This window comes from Leucoraja erinacea, chromosome 2 (genome assembly GCF_028641065.1).
Source record: "Leucoraja erinacea ecotype New England chromosome 2, Leri_hhj_1, whole genome shotgun sequence".
NCBI lineage: Eukaryota > Metazoa > Chordata > Chondrichthyes > Rajiformes > Rajidae > Leucoraja > Leucoraja erinaceus.
Window position 1 is genome coordinate 75881056 of NC_073378.1, and position 16505 is coordinate 75897560.

At 41.4% G+C, this 16505-nt stretch overlaps 1 protein-coding gene across 4 annotated transcripts in view; it reads right to left on the bottom strand.

The window, feature by feature from the left end:
* The window catches only part of LOC129711306 (triple functional domain protein), a 333015-nt gene that overhangs the window by 183671 nt on the left and 132839 nt on the right, over positions 1-16505 (bottom strand). For all 4 annotated transcript variants that reach the window (XM_055658878.1, XM_055658886.1, XM_055658868.1 and 1 more), the window contains exons 8-10: positions 13565-13696; positions 9314-9544; positions 6701-6823 (exon numbers count right to left, since the gene is read on the bottom strand). In XM_055658878.1, coding sequence (XP_055514853.1) covers positions 6701-6823; positions 9314-9544; positions 13565-13696 — 486 coding nt within the window. The remainder of the gene's footprint in view (positions 1-6700; positions 6824-9313; positions 9545-13564; positions 13697-16505) is intronic.

Below are 16505 nucleotides of genomic sequence, written 5' to 3' on the forward strand. Positions count from 1 at the left end.
ATAGTTTACAATTCTATAAAAACCCATATTAGATTTAATGACATATTTAGTTAATAGCCGAAGTCTAATTGCAACAAAAATATTGTTGAATCACTGTTCAATAGAAAATAAAATAGCCTTTAAATTTGTAGATTTAAATCAGTTCAGTTAAATGGGCTCCGGAAAAAATCAATTCCTGTGTTTGAGGCCCATTTCATTCTCGAAGAACGTACTCTCTCTATAATACAGTAACAGTGAAGTTACGGCAGTTGGAATCTCTATGCTGACTGATGTCATTGTAAGCACATGATACACTTGGAGACAGTGATGTAACGTCCCAAAGTGTACCATGTACAAAAACATATTTAGCAATCAGTATACAGGTGAAACCTAGTCACGCGTTAAATGCTACCTAGTGAAGCTAAATATCCCACAATTAATTAACACTTCAACAAGTAGGCAGGTTCAACAGGAGTTGGAAAACTAGGGAGGGGGTGGGGGGGGGGGGGAAGGTAATGCCAGGGGAAATCAATCACAATCACAATAATACTTTATTAGCCAAGTATGTTTTACAACATACGAGGAATTTAATTTGCCAAGTAACTCGTACAAATAAAAAGCAACTGAACACACAAAACACATTTTAACATACACATCCATCACAGAGACTCCTCCACATTCCTCTCTGTGATTGAAGACGAAACAAAATTCAATCTCTTCCCTTTGCTCTCCCGCGGTCGGGGGCCTCCAGCCCTCCATTGACTCCCGTAGCCGGCTGTGTCAAGGCGATCTGCTCCTGCATCGGGGGGATGTCAGCCTCCCCCGCGCCGGACGATCGAACCTCGTATCGGGGCTGGTCGAACCTTCTGCGATCTTGGAGCTCCCAACATCCACGGCCTATCCCGAGACTGCAAGCTGCAGATGTAAAGTCCGCAGGCCACAGTTGGAGCGATCTCAGTTCAATTCTGATGTAAGTCCACGCCTCGCGGTGTGGCCCAAGTCTATCCGAGGAGACCTCCAGCTCCACCGATGGTAGGCTGCAGAGCGACCGGTGAATGCGATCCAAAAATTAATTGCATTCTCTGGCAAGGTAAGAAACTGAAAAAAAAGTTTTCCCCGACCCATCTATCTCCCCCCACATAAAACAAACTGGAGAACATTTACACAAACTTTTAACACACACTAAAAAATTTTTAAAAGACAAAAAAAACAGACTGTTGGCGGGGCTGCCAATCGTACGGCATCTCTGGGAATTAGCAGAGGTAACCTCAAATAGTTCTCAACTAAGTCCAAAACTTGGACTAATTCTGAAAACAAAAGTTGAATTCAAAATGTGGTGAATGCTGAATACATGTTACGCCTTAGACAATTTAAACAATATGTAGTGTACGGGTTAAACTGACAATTACAGCTAAAATGTGAAATGGAGTTTTCAGCTAAGTTAGCAGCCCTACATTCCATAGCCTCTTGAAAACAAGTTTTCAAACGCATTATCTCCTCGCCCCTGTGTTCATTGCCTGGGAATGCAGCCTTTCCCGGGCCATTCTCTGGGAAAGCGTAACTTTGGCAGACACAACACAAAATAGTTGCCAGGTGATCAAGATCGAAACATCCTGTGGTGTGCTCTGATGATTTTGCAAGTACGTACGGGTTTACGTGAGTGTATAAAGAAGTACCCTGCGGCGTGCCCTGCTGTGTACTCAGGGTTTTTGAGTGCGTTCGGAGATATTCGAGGATAGGTGAGTGTATGTGCCCTATTTAGTAATGTAATAAATTACTGAGTGAAACAAACTGTTATCTGAATCCAGTGATTTATCGGACACAACATTTGGTGTAGTCGGCAGGATTCAGATAACAGACACTTGGTAATAAATAATGTGCAAGTCAAAAAAAGCAGTGGAGCCTGCAACTTATCGGATTCCAGGGTGGGTGGATAATAAGGACGAGTTTGCGAGTTTGGCCAACTTAATTACTCAATCAGGGACGCCCATCGACAAGTCCGATGCACTAATCAACAAACTTAATGTTACAATCGGACATAATATATTGACACAGTAAAAAGAGAGCGGGTTCCACAAGTAAAAGGGGAGCCACAAAGGAGCATTCTGACTGTTACTATCAATAGTTAAATCTCGGCATGAGAGTCTTAAACAGAAAGAACAAGAAGTAAAAAACCTAAAAGACAAAATTGATAAATTAAAGGAGGACCCACTGACTCTATTAGAGGCAGTGGAGACATCCAGAAACCGGGCAATGGAGATGGAAAACCAGGCGGTGGACAATGCTTGTGGGTTGGCCAGACTCCAGCAAGCTGAGGCAGCTAAGCTCACGGACTGGTAAGTTGACCCGATTAAAGTCCGTTCACTAATGATAAGGGGGGGATGACATTAATACCTGGGATGGGGACAATCTGGTATGATAACCATAGCGGGAAGCAGGCAGTGGATCAGGGTCCCTCCCTTCCCCCATCAACAGACTTACGACCCCCCCCCCCAATGGTCCACAGCCAAGGAGGGGGCAGTGGCATTAAGACAATGGGCCCTGATTATCTATATTACCAAATTTAAAACAAATCAAACTCGTGGGAATCACGTAGAATTAACATAGCGGGAACGTCGGAACTCGTAACACTAACGGCAGGCACTCGGGAAACTTGTTAACTCATGAAAATCTTTCAACAGGATGAAAGATTTCCACAAGTCAAATTTACTCTTGAAGTAAAAATGTTTAACTTTTAAACTTGTTGTAAGAACGTAGTAGCCCGTGAGTTTACCGTAGTGACACGTGACTCTACCATGGGCACTCTTTAACTCAGCGGGACAGGCAGCATCTCTGAAGAGAAGGAATGGGTGACGTCTTTGTGTTACTCCAGCACAATCAACTGCCACGGATACAAATAATGTCATACACAAGAAAGGGCAGATGCTGGTTAACAAAGTGAACACACAGTGCTGGATTAACACAAAGACGCAGCAGAATTTTGGAAACGTAGGTTTAGTCGAAGTAGGTTGTAGTAGGTCGGCATACTATTTGCAGGTAATCTAAGGCAATCAAAGGTAATCGAGGGTAGTCGAAGGTAGTCGTAGATAGTGTTAGCATTGTTGAAGGTGGTCATCTTCACTCTCCACTATTCGGTGTCCAATTTTCCCGAAGCTAGTCTTCAACATCGTCGAAGGAGGTCGAAGGAGATCGAAGGAGGTCTTCTACATAGTCGAAGGAGATCTTCAACATATTCGTAGGAGGTTCCCTACATAGTCGAGGAAGGTCGAAGAAGGTGTTCTACTTCGGCGATACAACACGATCATGACACTTTTTCATACTCTCCTAAACTCTTCTACACTCGCAAATTGGGTCCCCGCAGTGGGACAGGCCCTTATCTCTCACTCCTGCATATGTACCCACTTAAACTGAGTTTGTGCACGTCCCACATCACAGACAACAGGGCCACTCTGGGGCTAGTAGAGGCAGGGCAGACTATCCAAGCCCTGAGTGCCAAAATGGTGGCAATCCGCTGTCGCCTTGCAGAATCGCATGGCCCTGTACTTCCTACTACCTGTGATTTGTGCCATCATAGGGAGAGAATGCTGCATTTACATACTGGATTACAAACCTGGTGGCCCACATGCGATAACAGGTTGAGGCCTTGAATAGGGTTGGTAAACATGAGGCCACGGAGAGCGCATGGTGGAATTGGTGGTTCAGAGGTTGCAGGCATATTAATATTATGCAATGGCTGATGACTGGACTTGTTTTGGTGGTGGTTGGCATAATATTCTGCAATTATGTGCTTCCCTACTGCGTGTGAGGAGTGCCAAAAGGGTGGAGTGGTGGTATTGAGCCTGTGGGCCGAATGTAACGGGATTTAGGGTGTGTGGGGTTAATGTGAGGTGAAATTGTGTTCAAAACACCGCTTTGCTTGCTGAATTCAAATAACAGTTTGATTCATTGAGTAATTTATTACACTACTAAATAAGGCACATACAATCACGTCTCCTCGTATATCCTCGAACGCACTCGCAAATCCCGAGTACACAGTAGGACACGCCGCAGGGTGTTTCTACATATACTCACGTAAACCCATAAGCACTCGCAAACTCATCAGAGCACGCCACAGGATGTTTCGTTTTTGATCACCTGGCACCGTTCGCGACACGGTCGAAGGCTGAGGTACTCTCACCGAAAGGGCGCCCAACACCCATCTTTATAGCATTTCTTATCAGACACGCCACTGCCCCCTCCCCGAGCCAATCTTTATGGCATAGTAAAGAGGGGCGAGTAAATCATGGGGATGCTTGCAAGGCTAATGAGATAAGCTTTGCTTTCACAGAGACTGTCAAAACTAGCTCGGTGTTTGATAGAACACATAACTCACGCCATCGTGGCATGGATAGTTAATGTTACACATAATCACCTCACATTCATAGAGAAATAATTATAATACTGTACTTTTGATTATTATTGTTTGTATACGGAGTAAAATGTAGTTAGATGGCCGCTAATGTAAATTGATGACTCCTCAAGGGGTGGAGTGTAGTGTAAGGGTGAAACTGACAATTTCAGCTAAAATGGGAAATGGGTACGTTGTAAAATATATGGGTACGTTGTGAATATGTGTATATATACACACTGAGCTTTTCTTTTCTCCGTCTCGTTTGTCATATATGATGTTTGCATATTCTGTTGTGCAGCAGCAAGTAAGTTCTATCTGGGACATATGACAATAAAACACTCTTGACTTAATAGTTTAGTTTAATTTGGTTTAGTTTAAAAATACAGTGTGGAAACGGGCCCTCCAGCCCACCAAATCTGCACCAACCAGTGATCTCCGCACACTAACACTATCCTACACACACTAGGGAAAATTTACAATTATACCAAGCCAATGAACCTACAAACCTGTACTTCTTTGGTGTGTGGGAGAAAACGAGAGATCCCAGAGGGGAGAACGTATAAACTCCATACAGACAGCACCCATAGTCAGGATCAAACTCGGGTCTCTGGCACTGTAAGGCAACAACTCTACCACTGCGCCACCGTGCCGCCCCTCGCCGATTGCAAAATGATTGGAAGATGGAGAGTGTTTAAGAAAGAACTGCAGATGCTGGAAAAATCGAAGGTAGACAAAAATGCTGGAGAAACTCAGCGGGTGAGGCAGCATCTATGGAGCAAAGGAATAGGTGACGTTTTGGGTCGAGACCCTTCTTCAGACTGAAAGGTCGGATTCAGAAAGGGAGGGGGAGTTGAAGTCCTGAACCACCGGGAGATCAGGTTGGTTAGTGCAAACCGAGCGGAGGTGTTGGGCGAAGCGATCGCCAAGCCTATGCTTGGTCTCACCGATGTACAGCAGCTGACACCTAGAACAGCGGATGCAATAGATGAGGTTGGAGGAGGTGCAGGTGAACCTCTGCCTCATCTGGAAAGACTGCTTGGGTCCTTGGATGGAGTCAAGGGGGGAGATAAAGCGACAAGTGTAGCAATTCCTGTGGTTGCAAGGGAAAGTACCAGGGGAAGGGATGGTTTGGGTGGGAAGGGACAAACTGACCAGGGAGTTACAGAGGGAACGGTCTCTGCGGAAAGCCAAAAGGGAAGGAGATGGGAAGATGTGGCCAGTGGAAGGATCCCGTTGGAGGTGGCGAAAATGTCGGAGGATCTGTTGCATGTGACGGCTGGTAGGGTGGAAGGTGAGGACAAGGGGGACTCTGTCCTTATTACGTGGGGGGATGGGGAGTGAGGAAGATGGGGAATTTATTTTGCACCCAACCCATGTTCTGAACCTCATTGTGTGACAGTCACAAACTGTCTTCATGTTTAAAGAGCACCTGGCAGAACTCACGATGGCTCATACCTAAATAGCTACACACGGAGTTCAGAAGTGAAATTAGTCTGAATAAGTTCTTTATCTGGTATGGACACGATGAACAAAGGGGATCCTTCTACAATTTATTTTAAGGTTCTGTAAACTCATTCGCTCTCATTTCATATAACCATGCCTAATTAAATTTTTAGATGCACCACAGCAAGATTTTAAAGATTACAAATCAATTGCAAAATTTAAGGTTTGAATAGTTTGCAATGTCTAAAATCCTGAAGTACTTAGCAGATCAAGTAGCATCTGTACAGAGAGAAACAGAGGTAGTGACCTATCATCAGATCTAGGAAAAGATAGATAATATCCATAGAGGAGGGGTGAGGAGAACAAAGGGGAAGTTTGTGATACAGTGGAGGCCAAGTGAGACTGTAATGCAAATCATTGTGGTGCTGGTCGAGGCTCGTTAACTCTAGGGAAAACATTTAAATAGGCAACGAATAAGAACTGAGGAGAGAAAACATTTAACATTTCTGAAACTGAGATATGGTGCAATGCATTTATCTAATCATAAATAAGAATGTTGGCATACCCAGCCGATTGGACTGATGCCAACTGGCAGGAGTACATTTCTGAAATTGCCGAATTCTCAGGAGTGCCGGGGACTGTAATGAGCTTGGTCATAGGATGAGATGCTGTTTCTCAATCTTAGTTTGGTCTTCATTTGAACACTCCAAGAGGTCAAGGAGTCAGAGCAAGACGAAATGGATAATTAACATGGAGATATAACATGGAACTACAAGCCCTAGATTAACCTTGCACACAGGATCCTTAAGAATACACAAATATCATGCATCTCTTGATAGAAAATCAAATGTAACTCTTCATCTCCCAGTATGCATGAGTTGAACTTACCTGTGCAACTTCTTCAAAATCCTCGTGTCGCTTCTGTAAAGCCCTGGCTCTGTGTAGTGATTTTCCCACTCCAGTATGTTTGCTGAGGAAAGCTTCTCCATGATTTTCAATCCAGTCCAACACCTGAAATATTTAACAAAACCACTCTAAGGAATGAACTTTCAGGTATTCTGCCCAAACCAATGATCACAATAGCAGCTCGTATGACCAAGTTAAGACATTTTTACCAATTTTGAACGTGAAGGATGAAAAATAGCATCGGGAACATGGCGACACTTATGTCCTGCCTCAGCATAATCTCCTATTCTTACACTCTTGGACTTAAGTATAATTGTGCCTACTGTAAAAATATTGTTACAACTATATGTAAAAGGAAATGTCACCGTACCAAAGTCCATGTGACATTAAAGTACCATTAGTTGTCATTCATCACGATCAAGATAGTCCAATTTTTACAAAAGAGTTATTCTAATACCAAGACAAAAAACATGATTAGGTAGCTGCATCATTTTTTTTAATCACCCTTGTCCTTGCTTTGAACTGCCACAGTGATGGGGCCAAAATAATGACTTAGCAAGGACAACTTGCATGAAAACTGTGCCTTTAACATTGAAAAATGCCCCCAAATTAGTTTAGACTAAAATTTGTATTTTATCAGATTTTTTCCCTATTTTCTTCAGTAAAAAAAAAGTCATAGCACCATTCTCGTGATTTTAATTATTAGAACACCTGGCAATGTTGTACCTTGATTCACCAGTCTGAAGAAGGATCTTGACCCGAAACGTCACCCATTCCTTCTTTCTAGAGATGCTGCCTGTCCTGCTGAGTTACCCCAGTTTTTTGTGTCCATCACATCTGGAATGTCTGATTAAGGCACTCCGACAGCGATGTCGAGTACAGAGCTCAGGGATCGAGACTGTGATGTTGAAAATAAGTTTGTTTTCAGGTCAGCATTATATTAGGCTTGGTGGGGAACACAAAGGTGCTGGAGTTCACTTGCATTTTATCCCAACTCTTTGGTGGTGAGATTGCAAGTTTGCGAGGTTCCATTAGACCTTACACAGTAGGTAACCATAGTATATTCTGTATATGGTACATATAGCAGTCACAGAGTACCAGTGTTAGAGGGAATAATGTATAAGATAGAGGGTGGTATTAAGCATTTTGATCCGTCCTGTATTGTGTCAAACTTCTTGAGTCTTTGTGGAACGTGCAATCACACGGGAAAGTGGAAAGTACTTTGTTACGCTCCTAACCTCTGCCTTGCTGACTGTGGAAAGGCATTGTAGTGTTGGAAGGTGGGTCATTCACTTCACCGACCTGCTACTGGACTCCTCCCCCTTCTGTAGTGGGGTAGACTGATTCCCCTTTCCTCCCCCCCTCCCCATATCTATGCACATCCCCAATCCGTTCCACTCGTCACTTTAATTTCATGTTTCATGTGTCTTGTGTTTTATGACTGTTGGCAGATCAATTTCCCTACTGGGATAAATGAAGTTCTATTGTATCGTATAGTATTGTACTGTTGCTGGTTATTAATTCCTGGATATATTACAATTTTGAAGTTTAATTTTAGTCATGTCAGCCTTTGGTCTGTTAAACTGTTTGGTCGTCAACAAAATAGAGAGAGTACAGAGGAGATTTACTAGAATGTTGCCTGGGTTTCAACAACTAAGTTACAGAGATAGGTTGAATAAGTTAGGTATTTATTCTCTGGAGCGCAGAAGGTTAAGGGGGGACTTGATAGAGGTCTTTAAAATGATGAGAGGGATAGAGTTGATGTGGACAAGCTTTTCCCTTTGAGAATAGGGAAGATTCAAACAAGAGGACATGACTTCAGAATTAAGGGACAGAAGTTTAGGGGTAATATGAGGAGGAACTTCTTTACTCAGAGAGTGGTAGCGGTGTGGAATGAGCTTCCAGTGGAAGTAGTGGAGGCAGGTTCATTGGTATCATTTAAAAATAAATTGGATAGGCATATGGATGAGAAGGGAATGGAGGGTTATGGTATGAGTGCAGGCAGGTGGGACTAAGGAAAAAAAAAGTTGTTCGGCACGGACTTGTAGGGCCGAGATGGCCTGTTTCCGTGCTGTAATTGTTATATGGTTATATGGTTATAAATCTTATAAAGTTACATATAGAATTAGCTAATCTCAATTACACATGGATTAGAACACTACTTCAGTAATATTAGATTTGAATTTGCCTCACATGCAATGTATTTAATGTGAATTATTGATAGAAGTCATAGTCAAACTGTTCCTCAATTTTTAATTTACTTTATGATGAGGTGTATTTTCATAAGGACAGTCAAAGAAGATAGATGTGAGCCGCCACTTTAAATTAGAGATTTTGGAAACGATGTTTCCACAAAAAATTAAAAAAACAATTAATCCCCGAGAAGATTCAAATACGTATCAGTAATTCACCAGTCTAAAATGTATACATTCTTTCTATTAACTGCCTGAAGTGCTGGTGGCTTATTTGTAAAAAATAAAAAAGAAATGTATGAACAAAAATACAATGGAGTTAGGAATAACATTAAATTCTCTAAATGCAAACATAACACCTCATTCCATTACACCGTGACACCAATAAAATGTTGCCATTCACCTGGTGTACATCTTGTTGAAATACACAGAGCTGGAGTCGCTGGTGAAGTCGAACCTTGCGATGCTGCCAGATATTTTCCAACTGTCGCTGATGGTGGAGGACCTCATGAATGATATCCAAGACATGATGAACGGCCTTTGAATAATTGGCTGTTGCCATTAATGAGTCAGCACTTCCTGGAGTCAGGGGTCGCTGGAGTTTATCCAGCAGAACTTTTCCATCTTGACTCACCTGCAGAAGATTTAAAAAAAATGAATATAAGTAAAATGAAACTGTAAATCTAAATTCATCTTTTGTAAAAAGCAACTCAATTATAGGTCACAGCAAATTCAATCATGCCTCAAGTTTTACAATTATTTGATTACCCTTAATGCTTCGGCTTTAAAGTAATAACAGAAGCATTTCCCCTCTTTGACTGATGACTTTGCTTTCAAGATATAATTTTCCCAATTTCTGAAGCAAAACAATGAGTGCTAATAGCATTTTTGACTGATGAGGGCATCCAGCAGAATCTATTATGATCTTGACCAATGAACAAATGTACTCTTTCCAGCAGAAGCCACCTGGCAAGTCAGATATTAGTTTGAGTGGGAAGGTACTACTGGCAGCATCTCTGGATCGAAGGAATGGGTGATGTTTTGGGTCGAGACCCTTCTTCAGACTTTAGGTTGATTGTTCCCCCCACAGTTCAGGTGCACATCTATCAAAATACCCCAGCATGGGAAGGCACGGGAAATGCACCACAGACCCAAAATCTAATTTGTTGCCTTACATTATAAATGGGGCACTAGGTGCTGTACTGCATAACAGATCATCAGTGAAATTACCAAGATGATTTTCAAGTGTTTTGACGTTGCTGATTAATGGCCCTGTCCCATGGTACGAGTTCATTCCAAGAGCTCTCCCGAGTTTGCCCTGATTCGAACTTGGAGATTTACGATAATGGCCGCTCGTCGGTACTCGGGGCTCTCGTGGACATTTTTCAACATGTTGAAAAATCTTCACGAGTCTTCCCGAGCTTACCTGCCATTAGCGAGTCTTCCCAAGTATCTGCCGTTAGCGTTACGAGCCACTAAGAGACGTCCCCAAGCTCCGACGTACCCGCTATGTTCATTCTCCATGCTTCCCACGAGTTTGATTTTTTTTTAAAACTCGGGAGAGCTCTTGGAATGAACTTGTACCGTGGGACAGGGCCATTAGGGTTTTTTTTTAAAACAAGTTTAAAAGCAAAACTATTCATGGCTGAGCAGCATACTTTCAATTAACAATACCAAAAAGGAGAACATGCCAAAGAAAAATTTAGTTGGGAGTGCTAAAATGTTTTCCTGCAGCACTGGGTCATAAAATGGATCTTAAAGCAAAAGAGGCTGAGTCAGGGACATTGAAGGAGAGAATTTCACAGATTTCAAACTGGCTGATTAATGTATGATTACTCATGGTGGGGCATAGAGAAGGTAGTGCATAACTGGTCAGTGAAAGAAATTAAGAATTTATGGAAATGTTCCGAAGGAAACCATCACAAGAAATAGGATTTTAAATGCAAATCATAGTAGAAGGCAAGAGGGGTGTGAACCCACAATCAAAAAGGATAGTGAGGATGTGGCTAAGGTGTCGACAGGAAATGGGAATGAGAAATTTGTCTGAACTGCAGCGTGCGTAAGATGGAAACTAGCCAAAATAGCAGTGGGGGAGCACTTCTCGAGGCATACGTGAAGGCTTCATTAGCAGGCAAACTCTTGAGCAGGGAATGAAAAGGAAGTTGGCAAACAAAAAGCTGAAGTTGATAGTTTCAAGGAAATCTTGGATTAACCGAGGTTGGATGCTGACCAACCACTCACGCAGTAGCTATGTTAAAGATATAGCATTAAGCAGGAAGTTGTGTAATAAAAACAGAAAAACAATGGGAATTTGCACAGCTGAGGAACCATCTGTGAAGGGAAAAAAATAAAATTAAAGAATATATTGAGTGTGAGCATTGTGGAAACAAATGTAATCAGTGCCTTGCAATTGAAACAGGAAAGGCAGTGAAGGGCTATGGGGAAAGAGCAGTAAATTTGGGATTGGCCGAATTGCTCTATTGAAAAAGGTGAACTTCGTGTGCCAGTATAAATCTAAGAATCTAAAATTTCTTCCAAGGGTCAATGATTTAACACTGATCTCTTTTAAGATACTGTCTGACCTGCTAAGTATTTCCGTTAATTATTTTCTAATATTTCATACTCTGCTTTGTAAAGAAAGCAGCAGCTGGAAACGCCAAATCATTTTGCCTTCCAGATTAAAGAGTTGAAAATGAAATATATTAGCCCAACATTGTTTATGACTGCTTTCTAAAATTACTTGTGAGAAATTCAGCACATGCTTGCAGTTTGAACAAGCACAGGGATCCAGGCCCTATAAATGAATCAGCTAATAATTTTATTAAAAATAGATAATTGTGCCTGAGCAATGCCATGAAATGGGAATGTCATCAATTCATAGAAAAGTTATGCAAGCTATTCTGATCGCATTCAAAAACCTTGTAAATTCACGCACAACTTTCGTGTTTTTCACAAATTAAGCATGTTAAAGTTTGGTTAAAATTCAGCCATTAAATGCTAAATGTTTATATCATCCCATTGAAAAGTCATAAAGGGTATGAATTGACAAACATAAACTTAGAAAAAAAAGAACCAAGGAAGGTTGAACGAGCATTTCAGAAATAAGTTTTGAAATCCAACAAGTTTTATCGAGGGTACACAAAAAAGCTGGAGAAACTCAGCGGGTGCAGCAGCATCAATGGAGCGAAGGAAATTAGCAACGTTTCGGGCCGAACCCCTTCTTCAGACTGATCGGGGGCGGGGGGGGAGGGGCGGGGACAAGAAAGGAAAAACTAGGAGGAGCCCGAAGGCTGGGGATGGGAGGAGACAGCAGGGGGACTGAGGAAGGGGAGGAGACAGCAAGGACTAACAAAATTGGGAGAATTCGATGTTCATGCCCCCAGGGTGCAGACTCCCCAAACGGAATATGAGATGCTGTTCCTCCTGTTTCCCGTGCTGCTCGCTGTGGCCATGGAGGAGACCCAGGACAGAGAGGTCGGAGACGGAGTGGGAGGGGGAGTTGAAGTGCTGAGCCACCGGGAGGTCAGCTTGGTTATTGCGGACCGAGCGGAGGTGTTCGGCAAAACGATCGCCCAACCTCCGCTTGGTCTCACCGATATAGATCTGCTGACATCTAGAGCAGCGGATGCAATAGATGAGGTTGGAGGAGATGCAGGTAAATCTCTGTCGCACCTGGAACGATTGCTTGGGTCCTTGAACGGAGTCGAGGGGGGAGGTAGAGGGATAAGTGTTGCATCTCTTGCGGTTGCAAGGGAAAGTGCCCGGGGAGGGGGTGGTACGAGAGGGAAGGGAAGAATTGACATGGGAGTTATGGAGGGAGCGGTCTTTGCGGAAGGCAGATATGGGGGGAGATGGGAAGATGTGGCAAGTGGTGGGGTCACGTTGGAGGTGGCGAAACTGACGGAGGATTACTTTTTGTATGTGACGGCTGGTGGGGTGAAAGGTTAGGACTAGGAGGACTCTGCCTTGTTACGAGTGGGGGGATGGGGAGAGAGAGCAGTGTTGCGGGGTATGGAAGAGACCCTGGTGCGAGCCTCATCTATGGTGGAGGAGGGGAACCCCCGTTCCCTGAATAATGAGGACATTTCAGATGTTTTATCGAGGATCCCTTTTGTGCCAATAGTGTAAAACTCCCTTCATAATGCTGCACCCTCATTACTTGAGCCCAGGCAACCATGGAAAAACACAGATGAATGCTAATCCTGTACAGAATATCCAGAAATTTGGATGGAACTAAGTCCAAATTCATGTCTGGTTTTATGATAACCCAGCAAACAGAAGATTTGATGTATTTTCTTTATCTTTAAGAGTAACTGTATCAAAACAATCTATTTTATAATTAAAAAACTTCCACAAATGTCTTTTCCTAAATATTTTTGCCTCTTTTTCAAAAATTATACTACTTTAATCTCTCAGGTTTGCATTTATAAAGATTACATTAAAAATGTTTTAAAAATCGTGCTTCCTTGTTCCTATATCTTTATGCTGATTTTCCTTATACATTCTAATAGAAATAAAAAAGTACCCTTGCAAATAAATTGTTAGGCAGATCATTTTATGCTTTTGTTTGTCAAGATGGTGAAAGGAACCTGCATTAAAGGTGGCCTAAATGTATTCCCATATGTTGTAATTTGTTCTGTATTACTTCACTTACCTCAGAGTATGCCAATGTTATTTGTTCATATAAACCTTGGTGATGGTGAATTGAATCTTCTAGATCTTGCAGCTCTGAGGGAAGATCCACTTCTCCACAGGCCTTACACCAGGAATCCACGTTACTCATGTACTAGGAATAGAAATCCATGGTCACTGATAGGATACTTGATTTTATAGGACCTTGATCTTAAAACCTTGTGTTTTATATATTCAAATGCCATTGAAACTTTATTGCAATAGTGCAGAAATAAACACAACAACCTTTTTTATAATAGTATTTGTAAATCACTCATTGCATTAATTGCATGTAATTAAGCATTATATAGATTTTTGTAAATGACATAATGTATGTTAAAAAAATAAACAACAAACATTGGAGCAACAGAATATATCAAATAATCTTGTGCTGCATATGAACACACCAGAATAAGTTCAGAACATCTCTCCACTATGTAGGTAGTTCATGAATTTAGGATCAACATAAGGAATCTCATAAAATAACAATTTTATGATGACAGGATAGACAGGAAAAATAAACATGCCATTTGACGCAACTTGTTCATGTTCGCTCTAATCCTGTTATTCCTAATCTAATTCATCACTATTCCCCTATCCCTCATAGACTTGACCATATTCTTCTTTAATGCATGAAATAACGTACTTCAACCATTTCCTACGGTAGTAATTTTGCATCCTCACCTCTGTTCAGGCAAAGCCGTCACTTCCGAATTCTCAATTTAATTTCTACATTATACCAATGGCTTCAGGTTATGCTCTTCTCACATGGAAATATTCTCTTTAAATAACCTCCATCACTGAATGGCTACAGCTTGGAAGGAGACCATTGGGCATGTTTAGTTTATCCCACCTCTATGCAAGATCATTCCAGCAAGACTCATTTTCTCCCATACTCTAAAAGCTATTTTTTCGATACATACCTGCTTCTTTTTCAATGCTACAATTGAAATTGTCTCCACTGTCTCCATTCCTTCTAAAGGCCATACATTCCAGACCCTAACAACTCATTTTGTAGAACGAGTTTTCCTCACGATACATTTGGCTAATGATCATTTTATATTCATTAAATTCCCTGAACAGATATAGTAGCTCCCCATCTACCCTAGTCTAGTTCCTTCGTGATTTTAAATACTCTGTGTTTTCAGGTCTTCTCACAACCTCCTTAGTTCCAAGGAAAACAACCATAGCTTCTCCAATTTCCCCACTTCCCCACTTCTATAGTCAATCATCTCAACATCATTTAGGTCCAACTCTTCGGCAGCCTCTCCAAAGCCTTCATCTATCCTTGAGTGCAATGCCATGGACAGCAATACCTCTTCACCTATCTACAACATCTCTTTTGTCATGTATTTATCTGTTCTACTCTGCTATTACCATACTCAGGAAGTAATTGGGATATATCCATCTTAGAGGTCTTTACTAAACTTCTTACAATCTGCTCGCAGGATCTCACGATATTTCTACCAATATCATTGGTACTGAAATGGACCAGGATCTTGAGCTGATCATCCTCATCCTCCAGAATTTTGTGCTATCACTCTTTCATAATCTAGGCAAATCTTCATCCTGGAATCAGTTTTGCATTCACAAAAAGACTTACTACTCCCCTAATGAGGGAATCAAAATAACTATTGCATTCTTGGCATTTCTCTTTCAATGTATAATTGGAGCAATCCACAGGGCTATGGTTCTGACTGCAGTTCCCAGGGTACTACTGTCCTTCTCATCACCGACTATCCCAATGCTGACTCCCAACGATCCAATTTGGCATCACACCCAAATTTAAAAAAAAAGAAGGGTTTCGGCCCGAAACGTTGCCTATTTCCTTCGCTCCATAGATGCTGCTGCACCCGCTGAGTTTCTCCAGCTTTTTTGTGTACCTTCAGAAATTATACATTTGATTCTCAAGTCTAAAATATTAATTATAATTACAATAACAGTGCTCTCCAAGGAAATGATAATTTCTCAATTCCTTCCATTGTCAAGAATCACTCTTTACTCTTAATATCAGCTCTCTGTCAGCAGTAAACTTAGAACAGAATTCTCATGTGCACTATGACAACAGCAGAACAAAACCACTTTCAAACAGTTTGTCAAGACTAATGACAGAAATGCATTGTTATCTCTAAGGGTGAGCTTCCAAACAAAAATGCTGGAAATATTTCACAAACTTTTTATGCAGGGGGATTGTATGTTTATCGACCCAACAAATTAAGATAAATCAAATAGCAACCCCACCCCTCCTCCCACCAACCATGTGATGTTGTCAGATTTACAAAGCTTAATGCAGCTTTCTGTATTCGTAGGACAGTATCAATGTAACTTTTGCAGCAGCTGCCAAATTAGGCTCATTGTTTAACTGTTTAATTTAGATGTTGTCTTATAGTGATTCACTTAATTATTACTGCAAGTAGCACGACTTTTAGCAATTGTAAGAAATCAACAAACTGGACTATCGTCAAACAAAGCAAATTCTTATAATTAGCAGCAGCAGCAATGATGGGGTACGAACGTTCAATCCTTTTAAAGCAGAAATAAAACAAAAGGAAGAGGGCTGTTTCTTTACCAAGATCATGTCACTAATTTACAGATCCCCATGGTGCTGCTCAAAATATGTCGAGTCATTCAATTTTTCAAAAGAAAAGAACAATGTAGTATTTTATTGTTATATTTAGCAATACTAAGTTCGCAAAGTAATTAGGTCACAAAATACATTACTGCAATCAGGTCTATTCTGCGAACAATCATCAGCTAATTATTTTTCATTCCCTGCAGATTACTGGGAGGCTGGTGGAATCTGTCAGTGGCAATGCCTTTCAAATAAGACATAAAACCAAGGACTTGCTTGGCCTCCAAAAGATCCCCACATTCCATTTCACAGGAAATCAAGGGAGTTATCTCTGGCATCCTGGTCTATATTT